This window comes from Hirundo rustica, chromosome 8, assembly GCF_015227805.2.
Source record: "Hirundo rustica isolate bHirRus1 chromosome 8, bHirRus1.pri.v3, whole genome shotgun sequence".
Lineage (NCBI taxonomy): Eukaryota > Metazoa > Chordata > Aves > Passeriformes > Hirundinidae > Hirundo > Hirundo rustica.
The window spans coordinates 19,776,323-19,802,404 of record NC_053457.1 but is presented as its reverse complement, the minus strand read 5'-3'; the positions used below and the strand labels follow the sequence as shown (position 1 = coordinate 19,802,404).

Genomic DNA, 26,082 nt, shown 5'->3' with positions numbered 1-26,082 from the left:
ACCATTCAGACAGATGTTTAGTTGGTCTTTTCAAGGGTTTTTGACAGTTTTTTTAATGGCTTGAGTTTGGGGTTTTTTTTCCCATTTTTAAACACAGTAACGTTTGCTGAAAACTGTCTCATCTTCACTGAACTTGGAGTGATTATTCTGTCAGCAAGACACTAAGGAGAAGTTTCTGGATTTTAGGATGTGCAGTAGTGAAGCAGGGAGTATCACAATGGAAATGGCAACAGGTGAAGCAACAGTTAAGACCAAACAAGTGAGGTGCTAATCGGAAACCCACTAACATCTTACGGGTTTTTTTCCCTGTGGATACTCTTGTCAAAACTATAATGTCTTGTGAACACACCCATTTAAAATTTTCCATGCAATCCAGATACTCAACACTGACATTCAGTACATTTTCAGCTATTTCATTGTCTCTAAGAACTACCATCATTGTGACTGCGACGAAATAACTGCAGAAGTTTAATTATTTTTTAAAGTGCTAGTAGCATGAAGTTTAGAACACCTATTTTATTTAACATATTTTAATACATGACATCTTTAGCTTATTTGCCATGTGATAAACATTTTAAGGCAAATACTTACATATCCCACGTCTGGTCTGTAACATGTATATGCTCCTAAAACACTATGAAGGAGATCATGATAAGGACCACCCTAATAAGAGCAGAGGGTAGAAAGAAAAAAAAATTATTTTCAAAAAATTACAGGAAAGGAACAAGCTGATATTTTAAGATGCAAGTGAGCCACTGAATTGTTCCTTTAGTCAAATCCAGAATAACACCATTTTTTACTCCAAGCATTACCACAAATGCTTTTGAGAAGTTCAAAGAAAAGTAACAATAATCCTATGAAATAATTCAGCAGAAATCAGTACATAATAAAAACTGAGGATATCTGGTACAGATCCAAGATCGGTCTTTCCTTCTCAAAGACAATGGATATTTTAATTCTTAGTAGCACCAGTTACTGTATTATATTATATATTATTTTATATATATGTATGCTCATATTATAGCGATACAAAAATCATAAAGCCTGAAAAGGTGTCCCAGAATGCATCAAGATTTCTGTAGCAGTGAGAATACTCTCATTTCTGCCTGTAGTTTCATAATCTTTAATAGGAATCTCGTGCAATTTTTCAGACAACTTCTAAAAACTATTCCACAGTTGGCCAGTTATGTTTCTTGCTTAACTATTCAGAATTTTAAAGCTGTCCTAACTAGAGTTAAAGGCATCTCACCTTCTGGAAAATATACAGGGATGGAAATGTGCGTGATATATCCAACTTAATTAGCTCCAGACTGGCCTCACGGTCAGCAACAGACGCACCTGCATCTGCAAGCAAAACCAACATTTATTAAAGCTGATAAATCCTACAAAACTCCTGTAGGCACATAAAAGCAAGGAAAGCAGCATTCACCCAAGAACCTCCATAAGAAATTCTGCTAGACCTTGAATTATCTCTGTCCAATCCTTTCCACAAGGACATGACAAAAACATTAGTGATAATGTGGAAAAAAGACAGGTAGCACGTGGGGAAAAGTCTCCTTCAGACGGCTTAAATCAGACAAGATTTCCAACTGGAAAGCAGAAGATGACAATTTGATGAACAGGCTAAACAGAACCCGCTCTGCTGAAGCTTGGAAAGCAGAATTTCATTCCTGTCTTCCTAAAACTATCATAGTTGGTCTTCCAGATTTGCTACCAAAGATTAGTAATAAGCACTGTCAGCTTGCTTGCTTTTCAGGGATAAAAATTCTATCACTCTTAAGTTTTTGCTTATTACTACATTTCCCAGGACATCTGGCACAACTAAAACAATTCCTTCTTCCTTCATTCCCATCCAGAACTATTACCTCTCAAAAAACCAGATTACCTAAGCTTTCCCCCACAGACAGCCCACACCCCCACAACAAAAGAGCAAGCAAACCACCACTCCACAGACTAAGGGGCATTGCAAACATGTTTTCCGAGGATAAGCATATTTACTATCATGTACACACAGAATTTTTTATAAATTGTTTGTCTCAAGACAACCTTCAGATGAGTCACAGGGCTATCCCTAAGGAAGACCTGAATAATTTACAGTCAAAGTAGGCAATTAGCTCAGGACTGGCTATGGCAAGTGTAAACAATTAAAGTAACGGAAAAGACACTATCACAGGGAAGCACTTTAGGAAATATCAGTGTGCAGCACAAAGAGTTAACCTTTAGAACAAGGATACATCCAACATTAAAAACATCACTGATACTCTTTTTAACAGAAAGAATATCCACAGGAGACAGCAATATGACAGTGAAATGCATTCTACAAAAGAGTGCTAACATCCCCACTTAATAGATTTGGGAGGAAAGGCCATCTGGGCATGCAAGGAAATAGAAGTGGGATCTGCATTGTGTCATGTTTTATATTTTTCACCTCTCCATTTCAGAACCAAAAAAACTGAGCAAAGTAGCACATGCAATATTTAAATGTCTCTAAGTGATAGAGTAAGTACTACCAAGCCCCCTGCTCACTGACTTGTTATAAGACAGCAAACATTTAAGTAGGGAATGACTGCCAACTTTTAACAAGTATTGTTAATGCCGAATTTGCAGAGGAACTTGTGAGACTTCCTGGGTTTCTAAAAGTGATTAGGAGGTTGTTCAGCACTCAGGAGATCTCACCTTCTATGTCATTCTCAGAAGCTGTCTCACTGAAGCTTTTCCATCGTTCCTTAGCTCTTGACAAGAAGATTTCATAAAGTTCTGCAAGAAAGCAAAACAAAACCAATAACCAAAATGGAAGTAGTAAGAAAAGCACCCATCCAAGACAAAAGCATGCAAAGCATTCTTGGCTTTGGTTACTTGGTTTCATCACTGGGGCGGGAGGAGCATCTATTAGATGGTTATCATTATATACAGCTTTACAGTGTGCACTGCTGTATTGTGCTTTCTGCTGTGGTGAACATGCAAATTATGACAGGGAAATCATGCCTTACATAATTCAGATTTGTATTTTTGTTAATAGAATGCTTACAATTCATCAATCATTAGTTATAAAATAAAGTAATTCCCCTTTTCACCCCCTTAGGAAAGCAAAGCTACAAATTCTCAATTTTAAACATAAAAATTATTTTCTGGGGGGACCACTACCTTAATTCTTAAAATACTAAATGTTTTTGTAAGCAGATTTTGAACTTTGTTTCCATAATTTATGAGGCTATGATGTCTAATTGTAAAACACAATTATTCCTAACTTTGCAAAATACATTTCTTCAGAAAGAAATAAACTCTGATTTTTAATTTTTTTTAACAAAAGTTTACATTTCTCTTTGAAAATAACTGACACGTGAACACGTGATCTGTTCAGAGCATACCAGGAGTGATGTTTAATTCATTTCCCACAGCTAGACTCCAAACCTTCCCACGTACACTTGGGGGCAATCCCTGCCACCACAGCTCTCGAACTCTTCGGGTAGCACGCCTAATACATGGAAGCAGGGAGGAAAAAAAAAAAGGTGCATATTGCACATCTTGTTTTCTAAAATCACTCGGCAATTTACAAGCAAAATAACATACTGTTTACTAAATCAATATTCAAAGATCTCTGTTGATGCTAAAGGCCCATTAAAAACCCCAAAACCTTCAGCTCCCAGAAAGCACATTTCATGTTGCTCTGTAATGACCTCACATTATATCACGGCAACAAAAACTGACTTCTTGACAACACAGAAAAGGAAAATAAGGTATGTGGGTCCTCAGTTTCCAGAGGAGAAACAAGCCACGCTTCCCTTGTTTACACAGTAGAACTTTACTTACATGCCTTCCCAGTTAGGTAGTATTTCATTGACCCATATCACCATAGCACTAGCGATATTCTCTTCTTGCTTGAAACGCTCTCTCATTATTTTTTTCCTTTTATGTGCTTCTTTAATTTCTGTTAGGCATAACATGTTAATAATTCTGTATTAGTGTATACAAATTATTATGTAAATTATTCAGCTACTCCCCAAGTATTTAGATGTCTAAAAGATTGAGGGTAAGTTACAGTTGCATGTACTATTTCTGTTGATTGTAGGTGTATTTCTCTGGACATTTTTTAAATTTAAGCTAAGTTGTTCATATACAGTGATTTAGACAAGCAAAAAACAAGCTAGAAAACTCAGATCATTCTCTTCTGCAGTACACAGGGTAACTAATAAGCAAGCACATCATCAGTGCTGTTTTTCCTCTCATGATTTTCACACCATATTCTATCTGAGCCTTATTTTTTCATTAGACTAATCAGCAATATTTATGGATAAATTTATTATTTAAAAGTGTACTTCTACATCCATTTTAAAACTATTCAAATTTTACTGAAGCTTCCACCTGAAAGGATTCTGTATTTTCTTTTCTGGAAACAGGACCTAAAGACCTAAGACAAAGTCACAATGCTGAACAAGAGAACAATGTCCTGCCTTCTGTTAAAAAAAGATCATTTGTGGACTCTTCTTATTAAAAAAGCTAAAAGAAGGACAGATCAGTGCTCTCCTGACATCACTTAGAACCACTGTGAAATTGCAAGACATCTTCTATTTAAGCATGCACTGGACACGTCAAGAGAGTAAACATGCCCTCCCTGCTAAACAGGTATGGCTGACCAGCTTCACCAAGCTTTTACCGAAGCTTTGAGTGTGTAGCAACAGTGAATAAACACGGGCACACACATGAAAACACCACACATGGCTGAACCTCCAAAGATGCTGTTACTAAAGCACACAGGTCACAACTTACAAGATATACACCACAAGAGCAGAGTGAAATGCATGGTCAAACACCTTGGATTTCTTATTGCACCCTTCAAAGTAAGCTGCCACAGATCCACAGAGGATCGATCAGTTCCAAAGCTTCTATCTCTGACAACAGCCCAAGTAAAACATGCAGCACAGATTCTTAAAACAGCTTATTTCCTGAACACCAGGCACAAGACCACAAAAGTCCTTTCAACAACTATTCATAAATTGACATAGTACCAGATGCTACAGATGTTTTTTAAATTAATCGTGTCTAGTGGGAGTAAGAAGGTTCACACAGCTACAGCTGATTGGAAAATAACCCCAAAGTTTTCATCTCTCTTCACACTGAAATTCTTAAGAAACCAGATCTTTAAGCAGTCAGCTTTATTACACTTTGGCTCTTAGTGGCAACTGCAGCAACACAGCTTGAAAAAAGGAGTCCAAGTACCCAGGAAATATCTAGGTGACCACATTACACAAGTATCTCAAAAAAATTAAGTTTTTCCTTAAAAAGTAAATGAAAGGTTAAGGTGCATTCTGAACCTAGCTACATTCATTGTAGCAGAAAAACAATTTGATCACTGAGTTCTGTTTTAAACTGTGTGCTCCTATGCACCAGAGAATAACCCAGGTATTAAACAAGATGTTTTTAATGTACCCACTTGCCTAGTAGCCAGGATTTACTTTATTTTTGCAGCAGAATTGAGAAGAATTACAATTACTGTTGGCAGTTGACATACCTCGCTTTTTTGCTTCTGCCACCATCTCATCATATTCTTGTCGATGACGTAACGCCTCCTCCACTGATTTGGCAGGAAGATTTCTGAAAACAAGTTGTTCCTGAAGTCAATACACACAAATGACATTCTGGACCATTTCAGAACAGAATGAAATTTGGTTTCTCTCTTTGGGGTTGCCATACTGCCAGTGTTCCGGTAACAGCTGTAGAGAACTACTAGATGTTTGCCACTCCTGTTTTTTAGTTCTCCTAGAGCTTCCCCCAACGTAAGGTTATTTAATTTGTTAAACACCTGGAATGATGTTCAAGTGAGTGGCAAAAGGGAAATGCTGATATACCACATAGTTATTTTTTCCAATGCATTTCTGCCCACATGTATTTTAATCATATGTTCATATTAAATCTATGATGATGATGTATTTTCTATAAAAGGTAAAGGTTTTTATTCATTGTAGTTAACCCTTTAAAACTCTCACAAAAGAAAATTAGTTTCCCAAAGGAAAAAGTATAGATCACCACTGATGTCAGAGCTAAAGCTAAGAAAGACTGGTGCTGTCTAAGAGTTGACCATAAAAAAATGTGTTTGTTTTCTGGCTGCATAATGATCCCCTAATTACCAAACAGACTTCCTCTTGACCAAGGAGACTCACTTCAAAGCAAATTAAAACAGTGTTTGGTCTCAGCCTCTTACCTAATCTCTAGTCTACTTTGGTCCAAAATAAATAGAAAACAGTTTTGTCATTTTAATATAAAAAAAGTTTTCTGTCTCCTCTCCTACAAGCAGACAAAATCACTTATTAATATTTTCCATGAAAGTGAGAGCAGAATATCTTTTCAAAGGTTAGACTGTGGCAACACAAAACACACGTGGGATGGCACTCCAATTTGAAAGAAGTGTCATTTGTAAAAGAATATTTATCCTAGCTTGTGAATTGTAATACTGTGAAAGTAAAGAAAAACATCAGCAATCCAGTTATTGCATATTTTACTCTCTACCATAAAGTAAAAGAAATAATGCATTTATGAAAACAAATACTCATAGTAATCCATAATTCATTCAGGATATTTCTGTGTTAGCACGGAATGAGCTTATCTACTCCTGGAGAGAATATCCAAAGAAACCCTAATATGTTCTATTTTCCATTTCCTAATGGGAAGTGATTAGAGCAAACATTTAACAGTGCCATCACAAGCTTCTTCACGGTACAATTAGAAAGCATTGCTCCATTTGTTTTCATCAAGCTCCTGTTCTTAGTCAGCAGGTTTTTTCACTTTCCTTCAATTTGCTGAAAAATACTGACTAATTTATTACCCATTTTTCATTACTATTCTTATTTGTACTTAATGTGGGTTTTGTTTTATCTTCATCTGCTCTTTCCTTGCCTTCAGCTGTACTTTTAGGTATTACCTACCTAATATGTTTTTAAGTTTCCAAAATAGGAGAAGGGAGGATAAGAGAGAAGGAAGTGCACACTGAGAAAGAGGTGAAGAAATCAATCAAGAAAATTCCTGAAGACTTTGAGGATGCCCAGAGCATGGTCACAGACAGCTGTGAGATACAGTAGATTACAGACTGGTGGTTCCATTACAGTGAGAAAGAATTCCTCATATAGACTGTGATAGACTTAAAGGCTCTTCTGGAACTATTGGTTAGGTTATTATGTGGGACAGAATAATACAACGATTCTTACACATAAGACTTGTGAATTTTAGCTCATCAGAAATGTATCCAAAATTCAGTCCTTCAGTTGCACAGCAGAATCATACTTACGCTGGTCGATCCTCCAGAATCAAAGCAGTAGTTGAAAGCGGTTCAAACTCAATATTTTTACGTCTTGCTGATGGGGGTGGAGGTTTACACATTCTTCCTGTCCGTGCTTCATATTCCTAAACAACATCATTGATACAAATTAAATTTCAACTTTCAGCCTCACTCCAAATTAGTAAGTATGATATTACTTAATGCATCAATAATTTAATATTAAATATTTTAACATTACTTAATAAGACAGCAAGCAGCAAACACTACACGTTGAAATCGCTGATAGCAACAGTGCAGCTTTCCAGGACTGCTAAGTAAAGATGAATGAGAAAGCAGTTTCTCGTATCAACCTAATCTTTGATCTATTCTAGTTCAAAATTTCAACCGAGCATCCCAGGAACAGGTAGCAAAGAAATCTGCATAATCTATACCCAGCCTAGCTAGTGCACAAGTATATTTAAGTAATATGTGAAGTTGGCAATAAAAACCCCCACCACTTACAACAAAGAGCACTAAACAAGAACATGTGTCTCTCCATTTCTTCCACTTGATTCCAGCCCCTCTATATATCCAGTACACCTCCCAGCTCTGAGGTCTTTAACAACACCATCACACCCACACTAACCACAACCACCTACACTATACTCAGTGACAATACACCAGTATTTATCATTACAAGTCTGTTCCATACAATTTCCTTCCTCTCAGGTCAAAACATGCAATTGACTTAGAAAGAAATATTTAATTGCCTTCAACACACACAAGATTCTGAGGAAGAAATAATTCTAATCCTTTTACCACAACAGCAACTCAACAAAACATATGACACAATCCTTAGGAAAAAAGCTAAACAGAGCCAGATGAAAACCTCAAATCTCACATCCCTTTCTTTTTTGCCTCTGTAAATAAAAATTTACTGCCAAGTTAATGCAATAATATGCATCAACACCATTCAGCACATTGAAACAAGTATCTTGAACAACTGGACGCAGGACTGGTAGAGTTCTGTTGTAATTTACGCAAGCACAAGAAAAAACAAAAAAACAATGCTCACTATATGAATGAATACACATATTATCAAGCCTAAATTTATTTCATTCCACTTAAAAAGAGAAACATCAGTACTCCTATAATGCTGTATATCTCAGGACATGCCAGTACATTGGTAAATTAGGAATGTATCCTGTGATAACTGCCAGAGATCAGCATCCAGGCCGCAGAAAAATAGCAGTGCCATCTCTCCTATCCTTGGTGGAAGGTCTGTTTTACTTCCATATTCTCCTTTTAACAAGAGTCACCAAATCAAGTTTATTTAGAGGTCAGAGATGAGGAAGCTCAAACATCAGCAACCTTTTCAACATCTCTACATATCTAACTTGTATGCAAGCTTAAAAAAAGGGGAAAAAAAGATGAAAAAAAGCACTGCAAGATGCATCAGAAACAAAGCTGCTCTTACCTTTTTTAATACAAGCAATAGATGTGAACAATGCTAGTGCTTCTGGCTATCACCTGTGCTAAGAACTGATAACACTATTTCCAAGGCAACAGAGAGAGAAAAAAACAAATTAAAAATTTTTCAACAGAGACTTTCACAAAAGGCAGAACTCATCATCCAACTGTGCTTCTGAAAGTAAGTACACATCATGAACAGTTGGGTTTTGTAAAAGAGAGATCACATGGGCCGAGAAGGAAAATTAGAAGTGTTACTAGAAAGAGTCAAAACAGAGACCAAAACAGCCTCAGGCTCAAACTGTCATTGTTGCACCTTCCCCAAACTGAAATACATTCCAAGGTATCAGAAACTTCCAAAGGAAGATGCTTTTCCTCAAGAAGCCTGTGCTCTAGGAAACTTATTTGAAGATTAGATCCCACAACCATCAGAAGTGTAGAGAACTTCTGCAAATAAAGCATCTATTTTTTTTTGGAGAACTTTGTATGACTAGATGCAAAGAATCCAATGTCCTTAACTGTGCATTTGATGCGGAATCTAAAAGCTTGACCTGACATAAACCTTCACTTTGAAAGACGTGAGCTAATACTCTCCCATAACAAGGTAAAAATACAATTTAAAGTCAAATGTCTTGTCAAATGCTTAACATGCAGGGCATGTGCCAGAAGATAGAACAGTTGACATCTATGTAAAACCTGTATATGTAAAAAAAATATTTTTGAAGTGTCACATGTATGGTTCCACAAGCCTAGAGAAGGTTATTTTAAAAAATCTTTATTGCAACATATTGAAAATTCCAGAACACTTCATAATTCCAAAATAAAGAAAAAAAACCCCTCAGCTTTAATAAAAAGTAAAACCAGTTAGTTATCTTCTTACTAAGTCTGGAACTGCATCTTGTTATCCACTGCCAATAATTAACCTGGTAAGAAGCTAAAAGCATGTTTTTCCTGAAAAACGCTGTGACAATATACTTAAGAGTGCTTTGATATGTGGAGGGACTTACATTTCTGGTATTTATTCCTGCAGAGATACAGATAAGTCTGTTAACCTACACACAGGTAACCAGGGCCAGAAAAACATCTTCTGCTTATAAACAGCACTTGTTTAGGAAGATAAAGATATCTCAAATAGTATCTTCTTAAAACAGAACAACAAAAAACCCCACCCAAAAACCAGAAACCCAAACCCAAAACACCCCAGCCCCTACAACTACAGCAAAAAATAACAAAAAAACCAACCAACCAACCAACCAACAAAAAACCACCACCCCACACAAACAAACAACAAAAAAACCCCACCAACCCAAAAAAAAACAACAAAAAAAATCCATAAATAAACCCACAGTGGTCTTTATTGCTTGCCCCTTTTTTTTATCTCCATGGAAAACATGCAAGTCTGAATTCCATTCATCCTTCTGCTATAGTGCCACAGAGGACAGTCAGACCACTGAGAGACTGCATTTCCATGCAGTACTGGATGGCTCTATGTAACATATAAGTAACTGCTCATAGCTTCTTCTTCCAATACTTAAGCCAACGACCTTACAGAAAGGAAAACCAGCTGCATTGCAGCATTCCAAAAGCATTAGTAGACCTGAAGTAGGGTAGGCTTGTGGGGATAAAGTATTTAGTTAAGTGTGAACACAGGGATTCACTGTTAGAAAAGTAACTTGCACCTACAGAGCTCAAACTATACACCTGTAAAGGAATAAATACCAACTATAAAATTCAACACGAATCTGGAACTAAGTTTGATCTATTTACGATCCAACAACAAAAGCTGAACTCCTGGGATTGAGTGATAAAAGCCTTTGGTTACAAGGACTGTGCAAGTTCTCACAGCACCAATTATACAGACAAAATACCACACATCCAATTATATTGTAGGTATGCTGGAGGAGAAAGGCATCTGATGTGCAGAGAATTTATGCAACTAAAGAATGCAACGCTGAATTAACTTCCCCTATCTTAAGGATTGCCTCTATTTTAAGTAGATGTCAAGGCATACTAATACCCAATTAAACATCCTGAGTATGACAGTTCCTTCTAACATGCTTTCTCCTCTCTAATGCTAAGTCTGATACTAAAACAGATTTTATTCAATCAACTGTGACTTCTGCTGAGGAAACAGAACGGGGATTGCCATATATTGTGCAAATGGTTTCAAACCTCTCTCCCTTCTACACACATTTGGCTGGAGCAGATGAGTCTATGAAACATCTGTATGATTATTTTCATTATTTGTGCAGCTAACTCGATATAGCATCAGAAAGACTATATACCTTCACTCGAATCAGGGTTGATTACCCAAGAATAGAAGCATTAATAGAATCACCTAGGAGTGCATCCATGTAAGAAGAATTTCTTCTAATGAATAATACTACATCAGCATGCATATTGCCTCCAGGTTAAATGTTAAAATTGCTGAGCTAGCACTGGCTACGAGGTGATTATAGACAAAGAAGTGTTTATAGCAAGAGTAGATGTCACTGAAAAATTCTCTGAGTCATGAACTAGACATTTTCCCAGAAATAAGAATTCCAGATGCTGTCAGGGCAGGCAGAACAGTACATTCTTGCCTAATTTGCAGGTGAAATAGAAAGAACAGATGTATTGATGGAGAAGAAAATACTAATCTTCACACAGTACAAAAGGACAACCAAACAGACACTTAAGAGTTTCTAGGTCAATCTTCCAAAGGTAATGCCATCCACCTTCAATTCTTTGTTTGCTGTATATTTTTTCCTCAACTGGACACTTAATGAGGTGCATTAAGTTTCATCTTCTTTTGTTTACAAGAAGCCACAGGCCCTGGGCCCAATAAAGACATGATGAGAGTGGCCAGGCCATGTAACGTGAACCACAGGCATCAGAATCAACCAGCAGCTACATGACTGCACTGTTTCACAGTTCCACAGAACTATGAAGCAAATCGGTACTATTCGTGTTTAACACAGAGTGCAGAATTACATTAAAAGTTTACAAAGTAACGGGCACTCACAATTCCAGAAGGATGCCAGTCACAGCAAATAGATAACAAAATGTAACAAAAGTTTCAATAGCTATGCTTTTCTAGGTTCCCAAATTCACACTGGACATAGTGATTAAAAGCATCTGAAGTGCCACTATTAATAGCTTTTGTGGCTCAGTGATAGAAAGAAGATTATAGTATAGCAATTTTCAAATGTAATAAGGTGTTCAAAAATATTACAAATTAAGCCTTTCAACAACTTTTACCATTAAGCAATGAGGCACAGCAAACATAGAAATTACTGTCAAGCTCTATGATTAGCTATTTCTTGCTATTCAAGAACATGCAATATAAACAATAAACAATAATACTCTATCACTTGGAGTTGTTAGTGAGATTCACGTGTGAAACGTGTTTATTTTACTAATGGTTTTTAATGAGTTGATGGTTAGTGCCATAAAATATTCATGCTACTGTGAAAATGTGATGTTTGTACTATTTTAATGAGTGCTACACAGTACCATGCATGGCATCAAATACAACTAAATATATATATATATATTAAATTTCATACCCCTGTGTTTAATAGACTGAGAGCAGATACTGACGCAAGACTGCCAGAACTGTCATCCTAATAAGAAAAACAGAAGCAGAGCCTTAGTGAATAAATGAAAGAAAAGATCATTACAAAATACCATCATGCAAGCCAAAATTGAAATTCACATGTAGAGTATTTATCTTGTATGTTTGAAAAAACATGGATGTGTCTGTTTCTCTTCCTTTTCCAGCCCTTCAAATAGACACATATACAAAGACTTCCCACTTGTGCAAGATCTGTACAATTGAAAGGATTGTTTTTCTGGTTTAATTGATGTTTTATATTTTCAGTATTCAACCCCTTGGCCCAAAGGGAGATTTTTTTCCATGGTACTTAGTACACACCTAGTACACACCACTCACAGACATTAGACTGACTTAACCACAGCCTTGGAAGGTACAAGCTGTTAGAAAGGAAAAACAAAACATTGTCCCCTGCCATGTTATCATTAGTATTTCTAAACTGAAAGCTCAAAAGTGGGCTACACCTCAGCCTTGCTGGTGAGAACCGAGATGTATTTGTAATGCTCTGAGCAACAGGCACTTCCATTATAAATAAGATTCTGAACACCATTCAAGCAGCAAGGCAACCAGGTATGAAAGCAAGTCCAGCTACAGGAGACCCTGTACAACCACGGCTCTGCACATTTCCAAGCAAAAGTCAAAGTTGGTTCTTATAATGGAAAGATAAGCCAAGCTAAAAGATGGGGTGTAGAGGAGGTGGCAAACAAAGCCCACTGCTTTTAAGCCTTGACTTACAGTGCCTGGAAGAAGGAAAATATAGTTTTTATCATGAATTCAACAGTACATATCTGCAGCGTTCAGAATAACAGAAACTATTTTAAAGGCTTTCTTCTCCCTTGCCATACTATTTTTCCTTTTCAGTACTGAAGTACCATGCCAGACTTGGAAGGATAAGATTTATATTAAAACAAAACAACAAAAAACCCCCACAATCTCACACCTTAAATAAATGTCCATGAAAGACAGCAGATTTACCACCTGAACCTATCCTTTTGGAATTCGATACAGCCTGCCTAAATGATGATTTTGCTTTCTCAGCACCTCAAGCTCAGCAGCATGTCTGCTTAACCTGCAAATGCTCAGTTCTTTAAGAAAAAAAATCCTATGTATTATGCCTCGCTAAAGAAATTCCAAGGCCCAATAGAAGGAGAGGGATCCCACAAAGAGAGAATCTAGAAGACCAAAACCAAAACAAAACATGTCCCACCAAATCAAAGTAAAATAAGTTCTATAATTTTTATTACCTCAATTTATATTATTTATTGCCTCAAAACCCAGCTACTTTCAGGAACAGAAACGAAAATACATACCTATGTGTGCCTACGCTTTCTCTTTCAAGCCTCAGGAAGAGAACAGTTGTTCAATACTCTTTGTAGCTGTCCTTAAAGACTTTGTTTTTAAAAACAACAGCAATCAGAAGAATTCACATCAGCAGATTTAATACTTCCACATTATTTTCAAAACACCAATCCCATCCCCCCTGTTAGGTGCTCCCCTGAAGATGCATTTGTGCCACCAACATAGCAGTGACATCATAAGAAGTTCTCCTTAACAAGTTTTCCCTGTCAAAGCAACTTGGGACGTCCTGGCAGTAGCAGCTCAACTGTATTTTATGGCCTTTATGCAAAACAAAAGAAAGCATCTGTCACTCTGGGGCCCTACCAGTTTCACTACCATTTTACTGACAAGATAATCACTGAAGAAACCTAAAACACTGGGGAATGTCTATGGTTTTCTTGTAGAATAGATATTTTACTGACTACACATGTGATAATTGAATGACGTGGGACATTTCTTGAGAATCTGAACTGCTACAGCGTCTACAAAGAAAACCATCTCACTGCTTCTGGTAGGGCAAATAGTTATTCAGATGTTACAGGTTCCTTGCAAGACCCAAGAGCCCCGTTTATTATTTGTCCTTGTTTCCAGGCAGTGTGTTACCAATGGATTTCTGCCCTGTATCTGGCAAACAGGCAAAATTCTTGCCTTTCTTTTTTCTCCAGTAGTAGTGCAAGGTGAGCCAACATGACCTCTAAACAACAATCTGCTTAAGAATCACTCCTGTAAAAAAGCATGCAACAACTTCTCTGAGATAGTCTGTCCTTGGGTTTGTTTACAAACACACATACACATTTTATAAGCATTAAGAGCTTTGTGCACTTTTGAAACTCTAACAACCAAGACTGGAGGGAAGGGTTAATATGGCAAGCCAAAAGGTTTGAGTCATATGAAAACTGATTCAAAACACATCTGTTCCTCTGAAGAGAAGCCTCTGAAATCCCTTGTCCCTGGGAGACCACAGGAATTCTGCCGAATCAATGACTGCAATTTCTCCATTAGATCTCAGACTGGAGATAACAACATTGGAAAAATATTCAAGTGAAGACACTTAAGTTTTTTTAGCCTTCAAGTATTTCTTCTCTGTAAAGATTTCAGAGCCAACGCATTTTCAGAGGTTAGATGTACAACAGTGACCCAGTCAAAGTTAGTATTTAATGGACTGTCTGAGACTAAAACCTTCCATTTTGTACACAAGGTGACAGCTATTGGAAAAGACGGCTTCACTTCTGAATAAGCACTCATTTCTAAAATCACGGCAAGCTTTTAATGGTGTAGCAGATTTAAGTAGAAAAGAAGTTTTTTTCTTTCAGCTTCATTTAAGGCTGCCACTGAGAGAAGCATTAATAAAATTGCTGATAAAGCAAATTTGGTGTACATTTTACTTGTTTTTTATTTTGCAACGGGGAATTGCATATTTTGAGTTTACTTCAATTCAGGTATACTAAGATAAAATCCGCCATACTGCGTTAAACACATTAATAAAAAGTATGCAAGCCTGTTTTAATAAAATAAGCTAAACTTAATTACTTGATATTCAGAAAAAAATTTTAGATTAAGCTTTTAACTGTAAGCACAAAAACTGAAACTGAGCTTGCATTTTTAAACAGAACTTGGACTTTAGTCAACACATTCCAAAATGTTATATATCAGCCCACAAGTCTGTTTCTGCTTTAAATGCTTCTGCATTAAAGTATTTCAGCAGTCTAATTTAAAGCAGATTTCTCTACAGACTGAAAAGAATTTACCAAACTGATCATTAATGACAACATGCTTCTTATAAAAGCTAGTTTTATAAGCTGTAGTTCATGAAAAAAAGACACACTTCCTAAAGCCATCAAATGCATTTCACATTTGCAGTCCCGGGGAGTTGTTTTCCCTTTTCAAAAAAAACAGTGAAGGAAAGAAGCCCAGAGGAAGGAGATGTCCAGCAAAAGAGTTGGCCTCAATCACATCCTGCTTGGGCAGCTCTAAATCCAAGGAGAGATGAGCGTGCCAGCAGCTGCGAGCGGGGAGATGCAGCTGCCAAGAACTTTCAACCTCTGACCCAATTTGAGCGAGCGCATCTCGCCCGAGGCGGCGCAGCTGCAGGGACTGTGCCGGCAAAGCCCGCGGGCTGCTGCGCCACAGAACCGTGCATCACCTCCTACACGGGCCGAGAGCCTCGCAAGGAGATTATTTACTGTAATATTCATCTGACAGGCTCTGAAGGCACAGCTGCCTGGCATCATCATCTGAAAAATGTCTGAAACAGCATCCCCAATTCAGTTTCCAGATTTTCTTGGAGGTTATTCAAGATATTACAAGCACTACCTGACTTCTCTGGAGAGGCATATATAGCAGTGTCTAGTTGATAGACAGTGACTGGGGGCCACAAGCATTCATTTAAATGTAATCAGCAATTTACTACAGCATCCTTATCCTATCAATCTTTTGGCTATAAATCAACAATGATGTAATTTTTCTCAGTTTTACTAATAGGAAAGTAATTCATGCTCCATCATATTGCCATAAAACTTTGATGTAAGTATTACCCTTATCCAAAAGACTTCCTCCTCCTATTAATTGCAAAGTTTTTCCTGTTGTGAGTTAATTTTTCTTGCAACGGGGCTTCTTAAGATCTCATCTTTTACATGCAGGATGCTGACTCATTACTGAGTTTCCTTAATCAAGGGTTTATTTGCACCCTCCCAAAGCTGGCCGTTGACATCAACGTAAAGTAAAGTGAAAGAACTGTGTCCCACCATGAAAAATAATATTCAGGAATGGCAAGATTTGTGGCTAATAATAAACAATCCTGAACTCCTCCACAGGCAGCTCTCCTACCTTCTTGTAGTCTTACACCTAAGGCTCCTTTTACAAAAGCTGGCTAACAAGAAGTCACCATGGTTCTGATGACAAAGAGCTAAAAAAATTGGGGGAAAATGTAGGGTTTCTGTTTCAGTCATATTTGATCCCTCCACTCTGATTTAGAAAGCTGAAGTGCACGTTTGGAGAGACATTCCATATATGTTATGAAGTAACCTGACAGGTTCTCAGAATTGCATGTGAATAAAATACAACAAGCTTTAATCATATTTCTGTCAGCTTCTTGAAGGCCTTATATTCTTTTCACTCACATCTCCAGCCTTGTGAGGAATTAGTCTAGAGACTACAGCCAGCCATTTGAAACGAAGATGCAATTCCCCACTGATCTCCAATAACAAGTGTGCCTATATTCATTCTAACCCATCACCAGCTTAGCAAATTTGAACATTTTTTGATAAAAGAAACCATTGGCTTTTCTTCAAAGGCATATGCACAAGGAGCTATATAGTAAATTTTAAACATACATGGAAGACATCTGACATATGCTAATTATGGGGATATCAGGGTCATTTCTCAATTTAAGATCAAATTTCCTTAGGTATGTAGTTCTCACTGTGTGCAGAGCATACTGTCAAGCTGGTTTCCCCTTTGGTAACTCTATCTCTTAGCTCATGACGCTTTATCTAAAGATCATGCATGCTTTAGCAAAATAGAAAGCTAAAACTATTACCTATTACTGATATTTTACTCAAGATTATGTAAATCCAACAGTGACGCTAATCTGGAAAACATTATAGCACAAACCACATGACTAGGAGCAACTCAGTCATGGTTACAGATAACACATTGCTGTCATGTATTTGCTTTTCTGACACTTCAGAGGAGTTAAAAAATGGGAGCACTACAGTTTAAAACAAACACAATCGCTGAGGGACAACAGAATAAAAAAAGTAGTACTATTTCTTCAGATCATCTTCAACGGGTTGCCCAGGAAAGCTGTGGATGCCCCATCCCTGAAAGTGTTAAAGCCAGGCTGGACAGGGCTTTGAGCAAGCTGGTCTATTAGAAAGTGTCTGCCTATAGCAGGGAGAGTAGGACTCTCTTCCAGCCCTTCTATTAAAACATGGTCTCCAGAACAAATATCTTCACTATTAGAAAACAGTAAGCAGGTGACAGGTAACGTTGTCCAGGTTCTCCATTTCTCAGGATGGAAGAGACATCTGGATTTTACCACAGTGTTTTCATGGCACAAGGGCAACAGCATGCGCCTGCAAGCAAACCAAGAACGCTTGCCCTCTTCCACTCAAAGAGGAAAACCACTCGAATAAGAAAATTGTGTCTGAAAATGTAGAAAAAGCATTCAGTTTTCTAAACTGTATAAGCCATAGAATAACTTGGATTGGAAGGGACCTTTAAAGGTCGCGTAGTTTCAACCCACAAGACTGATCTTTCTGTAGTCTCATAATTTTTTGGCAACATTTTATTGTGTCACAAGCCCCATTTTGTCCTTCAAAAAGATCCTCTCGTTTTTCACTTTGGTTGCTCCCAAAAGGCCCTCCTTGCCACAAAGCTCTTTCTAGGGGATAACTGAACACTGCTTCATTCACAGCCATTTGCATCTGCCAAACACATCAGCTTATTTGGAATTTAAGAAAGGAGACAGAGAAAATAGCCCTCAAGAGATTCAAGTTACTGTTTTAACCAACACAGAGACACTCATATTTCTTATGTCAACAAATCTTTCAGCTTCAGGTTTGCACGCTAACATCATGTTAATGATAAATTACCAATTGCTCACCTTTGAAGACTGACACTTTAGTATTATTTTCCACAGGAACAATGATATGGAAGTGCAACTTTGTGACAGAGGAAGGAAATCAAAGCTATCTTTGTGAAGAATTCCAGTAGCTCAAAACCAAGTTTAATTTACAGTATTATTTCGCAACAAAGTATCTTGAGTGAGATTAAAACTTTAAAAAAGATGACATGTTTCAGAATTCTAAGCAATTTGTCACAAGTTACCTACATAGGAAAAATGAGTCAGATTGCAGCATACCATGTTAAATAAGACAAAAATTTATGGGAAATTATTGCAAGTTCTAATGTCTTGACAAAAACAGCTTAAATGCTTTTTGAACATATATCACCTTCTTGTAAGTACCTTTTATAAATACTGAGATGTACTGAAGAATGTACAAAACAATCATAAAACTCAAAATCCTTAGTAACTTCTATTACTTAAAGCCCCAAAAGAGTGTTCTCAGAGCCCTGTGGTCATATAACACCAATGTGGATATAACAGCAGAGAAATACCGTACCTGTGCGTTATTTTTACAATTTTCCTACCTAGAGTTGTGTGATGTTTACTCACCTGCTGAATAATTTTGGAATCTTTTGGAAGGTTTTCTCTGGGTGGGACTTTTCCAAACAACTTCCAGCCGGGAGCGCTTTGGACAGCAGGTTTGAGTTCCTTTGTCCTTTTAGTGAAAAAGTTTCTGAAAAGAGAGGAAGGTTTTCGTTTTGCTTATTATAAGCATATATACAAAGTATATTGTGCCTGCTTACATTTCTTCAATTTCTCCACCAGTTTTCCACTCGGATAAACTGTAGAGATTTACTGCTCAGCAACTGCAGAGTGCATTCTACTTTCAAATAATTAATCTGAAGTGGAGCATCTTTCATTACAGGTGTTTTGATGCTAATATTTGTACTTGACACTCAACTTTACCTCTAAACTACTTCATGCAATATCAGAGCTTTTTTTTAGTAATAGGAGGCACTTTCTTAATTATAAACAGCAAGCAGCAGATTCTCCAACATTTGTTTGGGGTTTGCTTTAAGTGTTTCTTCCTGACTTCTTTGAAGACTGAAATGACAAAAGCTGAAAAACACCCTGTAACTTAAGAGATTTTTTAAAAAGGGGGAATCTTCACACCTTCAACTTTCATAGCATGGACTAGAAAACCAGGCAACAATCACACAGCTTCAGTTTAGCAGATAACCTTTACCGGTGCCTAGAGCAATTACACTCGAAGAGGCAGACAGCTGCATTGCTCTTGGTTCTTAGAAAGCCAACCATCACAAGACCGCGTTAGTGACCACTTGTCAGATACTCAGCTCTACTATATGACTCCAATCACAAGCTCCCACAGAGCGTGTTATGCACAAGTGCTTTAAAAATGAAAGAAGTGTATTTATTCTGAATACTGGAAAGTTACTTTCCAGAAACTCATAACACAAAGGGATTAAAAGCTCAGCAGCCTGTAAGGTTATTTCTCAGGAAGCTTACCAGCTGACCTCAGAGAACAGAGTATGGGAGTACTTTTGGTGGAAGACGTTTTTTGTAGTGTTAACTAGCTAACTTCACACTCTTTCTTCTGGAAAGACATCCCCAGATTAATTCTTCACTTAAAGTATTTGTTGTATTTTAAAATACAATTCCTTTTCAAATTGGAAGCAGTCATGTTTGTGCACAGCAAACAGTCTCTCAGCTTTGCCCAGATAAAGGGAGCATGCTTCAACAACCACAATCTGTGTGAAAAGTGCTCAGGGCTCTTAAATTCCAGTGCTGTCAGGGTTTCTGGCCAGGCAGCACAGTTTCACAATTAGGAACTGTTAGTGTTTGTAAGACATTGTATGGTCTTCAACCACGAGCTATCTTTTTAGTTCCCAAAATGATTTTGGTTATTTGGGAAACAAGCAAATGCCTGTCAAAACCCCTTCAGTGTAAGTTTGCATGAATGAACTCTAACTGTGTGTGAACTTGTGTGTAGCTGAGGATCTAGCTACCAGCAAACAGCAAGCTGGAGAGATGGAGAAGTTGGTGCTGATGGAGCATGGAAGCCGCCCAAAAACTGGTATCTCAAGACTGGTGGTCCTATGGAATCCAGGAAACATCAAGAAACCTAGAACACCAAGACTCTCTTCCCTCCATTTGAAGCCACTGCCACACACTACCATTATCAACAGCTTGTCAAAAAAAAATTTTAAAAGACTCTGTTCAAGAAAACAGCAGTTGCTATAGGCAGGCAGGGAATACAGGATTACATACACACACACATCCCTGATGAAAGAGAACACCGTGAGAGACTTTTTTTGAATGCCCAGATAGAATTTGCTGGTGCCCCAGTACATTGCAACACTTCTGTGGAGGTCTCCCAGATATTGTTCCAATCCAATTACTGGGTTTGAATAGTTGTTTGCCATTAATGGAATCAAGACTTTGCTATTAATAGTAGTTTAATTAATACATATTGGTTGTGATCCACACATCCCACAACTCGTCTCCGTCAGAGAAATTTGTAATATCTTAGTCCATCCCTGTGGAAGCAAAGCACGCACTCAGAAGCTACAAGACAGTGGTTTCTGACATATAGCTTGGAAAGGAGGAACAGTGAAAAAGACTAGCCATGGTACCTATGCCTTTAAAAAATACCATCCTCAGTCAATCCCAGCACTGCACACCACCAGTGAAATGAACATATCCACTCAGTAAGACCAAAAAAAAGTCTGCTTACATAAATAACAAAGGCTCATTTCATAAGGACATTTTTCACAGTGCTTTACATTGTCCTCAGGAGGGAAAGAGGGACATTCAAAGAATCATCAACAAAATAAGAAGTTTTCTAAAGACAATATGCCACTCTGCGCTACCCCATAGCCTTGTCCTTAAATCTGCAACAGCTGTATTTGAACTTGATTAGAAAACTTTCCCCCCCAAAAGCAGGTATGCAGGAAGGTACATTCTGGAGTACCTTTCTTGACTTCATGGGTAGCAATAACCATCCAGACTCCGTACAGAATATGGAATACCACCAGGATTACCTGGCAGTGGAACTCCACTACTTCTAGCACATGTAGAAGCTGAAAGATGCATTTAAATTTGATGGCAACCCGTCACTGTATCAAAGCTGGCGCATTTTTAACCAGGAAGCTGGTAGATTTTTAAAACTAAAAAAGGGGTAAACATACAGAAGCTTTAAATTAATATTTCTATACAAAATATTTAGGCATGCTCATGGCTTTTACAAGATTTAATTTTTCATTTTTTTAAACAAATAAAGCACTAATACAAACCTTCCAGAATGTAGTCTGGAAGTAAAGAAGTTTTATTAAGCACATATTCAATGAAATCTGTTTCTTGTGAAGGCAAAAAGCCGGTAAAACCTTATATCATGTCAGAATAAACTTCACATAGGAATTCGAATCCAAAATAAATTAATGAGATATCACAAATAAGATGAAGATGGAAGTACACTTTTTAATACACTGTTTTTGGCAGCTAACAGTATCACATCTGATATGTTCTTGACAGCAGTAAAGCCTCACAAAAGCCTTGTTAAGGAACAGCATCTGTGAATGCTTACAAGTTGGATTCACTGAACTGCAGGAACTGTACTAGATTTGATGAATTTGCTGCTGCTTAGAATATTCATGAGTCTCACTGGTCCCGGGAAGAGTCAACTATTGAAATGGCTGAAAAGTCAATAGTATTTTGGTACAGAATCTCAAAATCCATTTGAAAACCTCAAAATTCCTTTTAAAAGAGCCTACACTTCAGAACTGAACAATTCTTTCTGTTGCAAGGACCCATGGGATAAAAGTATTAAATTAGTTCATTGATTTAAGCTCTGGTTTACAAAAGCCTGGGGGAAAGCTACAGGGGTTTTTTTCCCCTGCTTCTTTTATATAACACATATTAACACACTCAAATACCACACCAAAATGTTTCAGTAGGTGCCTTGAAGAGTTTGAAAGCTAAAATGTCACAGAATGAGAAATTATTGGCACAGACCAAGACATCTATTGCTAACGTGGTTTGGATTATGCTAAACAAAAACCTATGGGCTGTGATCACACAACCCAAACAGCTGTAATGACAGCTATGACTGGTGGTTTTCCCCTTATTTTTATTAGTGTTGCTTCAACTATTGTTGCCTGTACCCAAGGTAGTCTGTGCAAATTTCACCATACTAGTGGCACAGCAATTCAAAAATGTTAACTCTTTCTACAGGCGACATTAACACTATGTTCTACTAATGAAATTGCTTGTTTTCACTCTGCTTTTGCTTTTAAACACACTTTTTTGTTGCTATTTAAGGTTAATTAGTGTAGTCTAAATGCAATTAGAATTAAGTCTCACAAGGGGATCGGTGGAATTTGAAACTTCAGTGTTTTTTTTTTTTTTTCCCCCCTTTGGGGTTTTGGCTTCCCCTCCCCCCCCAAAAAAATCTCAACACAAAAAACTTATTTCTGATTTCCAAGCTAGCTGTAGGTCAGTCCAAGAGGATGCCAGATTTCCAAGATTTAGAGGAAGTTACTGGAAAATATGAGACAATTACTTCAACCTTGATCTTAAATTTTATCCAAAACCAGACTGAATTTGCACAACAGCCACTCAAGGAAAGCTGAAGTGTTCTGAACAGCAGCAACCACGAACATCAGCAGGTAGGAAAGGCTCCAGGGTAGAAAACATCTCCAGCACCCTGCCTCTAGGTATAATTGAGTCACCTCTCCACAAGGACAAGAGTCTGACAAGAAACTTTTGTTTGACCAAAAACGTCAAACTAATCTAGTTTCAAGCTACACACCATTTTGCTACAGTTCTTTCAACAAAAATAACATATATGGATCTTCCCTTTGTACAACTCCACTGTGTGCCACAAACAACAGGTTATCAGTATTGCACTGCTTTGTGCACCCCAGCAACACCTTAAGTAGCTTTCCTTCCCAATGATTCAATAATTAGAACTCCATACACAGGCTCAAGCTTCACCTATTCGGACACTTTTAGCAATCTACAGGCAGATTTCAGGTGTTGGATGTTACACCTGAGCCTTTTAGGATGACTATCAGTATATAGCATACTAAAAATGAGACTACTTTTCTCTAATTTATTCATCTTGCACTACAGAAAAATGGCAAAATTCACGTGGTTTCAGGGGAGAGCATAAAGCATGTGATTATCATTACTGTTATACTTGAGGAAAGAATGCTTCCTTTCACTTTAATATACAAATAAATTTAATTTGAAATGCTGCATTATGTTAGACAAAAAGCACTCAAACAAAACAAAACACACACCCCAAAAAGACCAAAACAAACAAACAAACCCCAACCCCCCCACAAAACAAACAAACAAACAAAAAACCATCAAAAAAACTCCCCAAAACAACTCCACCCAAAACCAAAACAAAACCACTAAACTGTGGGCATCCTTGGTAAATATACAGTGTGGCACCGAAGAAACATTTTCTTTCCAAATAAGATATTCAGAATTTAGGATTATTTTACAAATAAATTAATGCTGTATTTATATCCCAGTGCTGAAAGGTAAACTACTACTCTCTGATTTCTCATCCTTACCAGGTAACTTCGAGCTTGCTCAAAATGTTAACTCATTAATTTACAAATAAAACAGCTCCAAAAAGAGACCTCAAGTTATACTAGCATAGTAAAAGTTACTTTTTTTAAAATAAAAAAGCTAACTGTCAAAATATTTTTCTGACTATTGCATTACACACAACTACCTGGTTTCCTGTCATTTTCCATCATCAATCATTTCTTCTCACTGCATCCATCTTTCAAGAGCTTTGATAACAGGAAAGTTGTTATGCCGAGAAACAAGACTTGAAAGCCACAAGAACTGACAGAGGAAGTGAGGGCTGATTAGGTTTTCCTTTTGATTAAGCATTTAGTACCTGTTAGTAAACACTGCACAAGACAACTGCATCATTTTAGATCCAGGGAAGCAAACAGGAGGGAATCAGCATCCCATTTCTATCATATAGAGCTTTTCCTCACAGAATCACAGAGGCTTAGAAGGGAAATCCAGCACAGAAGTAATGCTACAAATGAGCACCAAGTTGGACAAAAAAACCCAATACATTTTCTCTGTGTTTTTAATATAGTTACAGAAATGCAGTTAAAAGCCCTGAAGTTAAATTTGTCTGCAATAACATTAAAAATCTGATTCCAATAAAACCTCAGAACGTGTAAAAGGAATGAAGTAACAAAATTCATTAAGAACTGCATTTGTATTACAAAACAACTGATTTTGCATCTCCACAGAGTTCTGCTTGTACGTGCAATCTGCTCTTGCTCCACCCCATGCTAATTTTTTAATACATTTTGTAGGCTTACAAAAAAAGGTGTATGCTTGAAACTTGTTGAAATTTGAATTAGCTGAAAGACAAGCTGATAAGGAAATACTTATTTACCCAACAATTTTTTTCCAGAGAGTTATATCAGTAAGGAGTTAGAGGAGGCATTTTCCAGGAATTGCTACAGGTACATTTTTACAGGCAGAAAACATTAAAATGAGTAGTTTTTTTCTTAAAACCATACTTTTAGAACAAATTCTGAAGACCTCTACAAGCCTGCAATTCCATATTCCATCATGACTGTAGCCAAGTACATAACAAGAACTATTACATTCATATTGGTATCTCTTTACCGGACATAAAACACAAAAGCTGCTTAAGAATACAGCAGAATTCTTCTCCATACTCAAGTCTCGGCCATTCTGTTAAGATCACACGTGCAAAAATTTGGAAATAACAGCAAACAAAAATCCATTGATTTATTAAGCAGAATTAGCCCCTCTGCTTTAAACAAGACTTTTCAATAATTTACATGCAGAAACAAAGGTAACTCAACTCTAAGCGTAAATAATGAATCATTGAAAGGAAATAAAACCTTTTCGGTTAGCCACTTACAAAGCCTGCAGAACAACTGGCATTCTACATTTTTAATTTTAACAGCTTCAAGTGTCAGCCCATTTTGATCCAACACATTTACGATTGTTCTCAGCACAAGTTTCAAAGTTCTGCCCTGTACTGGAACAGATGTGATCTAACCAATTTTACAGTCTATATTTTCCACCATTTTGCTACAAGCAGCAGCTAGATTCAAGCTTCTCTTTTAATTTTATTATCCCAACCACAGATTTGTTACAGGAGGTTTCTAGTTTTAGCAATATGTCACTTCTAGATGTAAAGATCTCCCTTTCTCTCTACACCAAGACAACCCAAAGAATACCCCAAACTACCCTCTCCAAAGGAGCTTCCATGTTTGCAATACTCTAAACCTGCACTCTTAAGTGCTATACAAGCAAGCTTTTGGCCCCTCTCCCCTCCCCATCCCTCCACAAAAAAAATAAAATAAGGAAACATAAAAATCCTACCCAGAACAACCACCATCTTCAGCAAGACTGAGCTTGTAGTAGTTTTTTTTAATTAAATATGATGTCTCCATTTATATTAGTGGTATAATATAACCATGGCTACAATTACGTATACCTGAAATTTAATGAACAGTCAAGGTTTAGATGCTAAGGATTGAGAGGCTGGGAAGGAGGTGGCTTCTGATGCCTTGGAGAGAACAAAGATTGACAGAAATATCATAGAACTGCACTGATGAGACTAAATTAGATCAACTCTCTTATCAAGCTTCTAGTGGATACCAGTCCCAAAGCAGCATTACAAACTCTGCTGGTGGAACAGTTTTACTACAGGTACACAAACACTCGGGAAGTTTTAAGAGCTGAAAGTGTTTAGCTGTTTTACAGAACACTTTGTACAGAACAATCACTGATAAACAGCATTTACCACACTACATTATA

At 37.3% G+C, this 26,082-nt stretch overlaps 1 protein-coding gene across 3 annotated transcripts in view; it reads right to left on the bottom strand.

Annotated features, from left to right (window-relative positions):
* The window catches only part of TBC1D12 (TBC1 domain family member 12), a 42,393-nt gene that overhangs the window by 5,111 nt on the left and 11,200 nt on the right, over nucleotides 1-26,082 (bottom strand). For 2 of the 3 annotated variants that reach the window (XM_040071451.2, XM_040071450.1), the window contains 9 exons: nucleotides 18,832-18,955; nucleotides 12,268-12,324; nucleotides 7,280-7,395; nucleotides 5,510-5,592; nucleotides 3,811-3,928; nucleotides 3,369-3,475; nucleotides 2,677-2,757; nucleotides 1,250-1,344; nucleotides 592-663 (listed from right to left, as the gene is read on the bottom strand). In XM_040071451.2, coding sequence (XP_039927385.1) covers nucleotides 592-663; nucleotides 1,250-1,344; nucleotides 2,677-2,757; nucleotides 3,369-3,475; nucleotides 3,811-3,928; nucleotides 5,510-5,592; nucleotides 7,280-7,395; nucleotides 12,268-12,324; nucleotides 18,832-18,955 — 853 coding nt within the window. The remainder of the gene's footprint in view (nucleotides 1-591; nucleotides 664-1,249; nucleotides 1,345-2,676; nucleotides 2,758-3,368; nucleotides 3,476-3,810; nucleotides 3,929-5,509; nucleotides 5,593-7,279; nucleotides 7,396-12,267; nucleotides 12,325-18,831; nucleotides 18,956-26,082) is intronic. The other variant, XM_040071452.1, reaches the window with a different exon arrangement.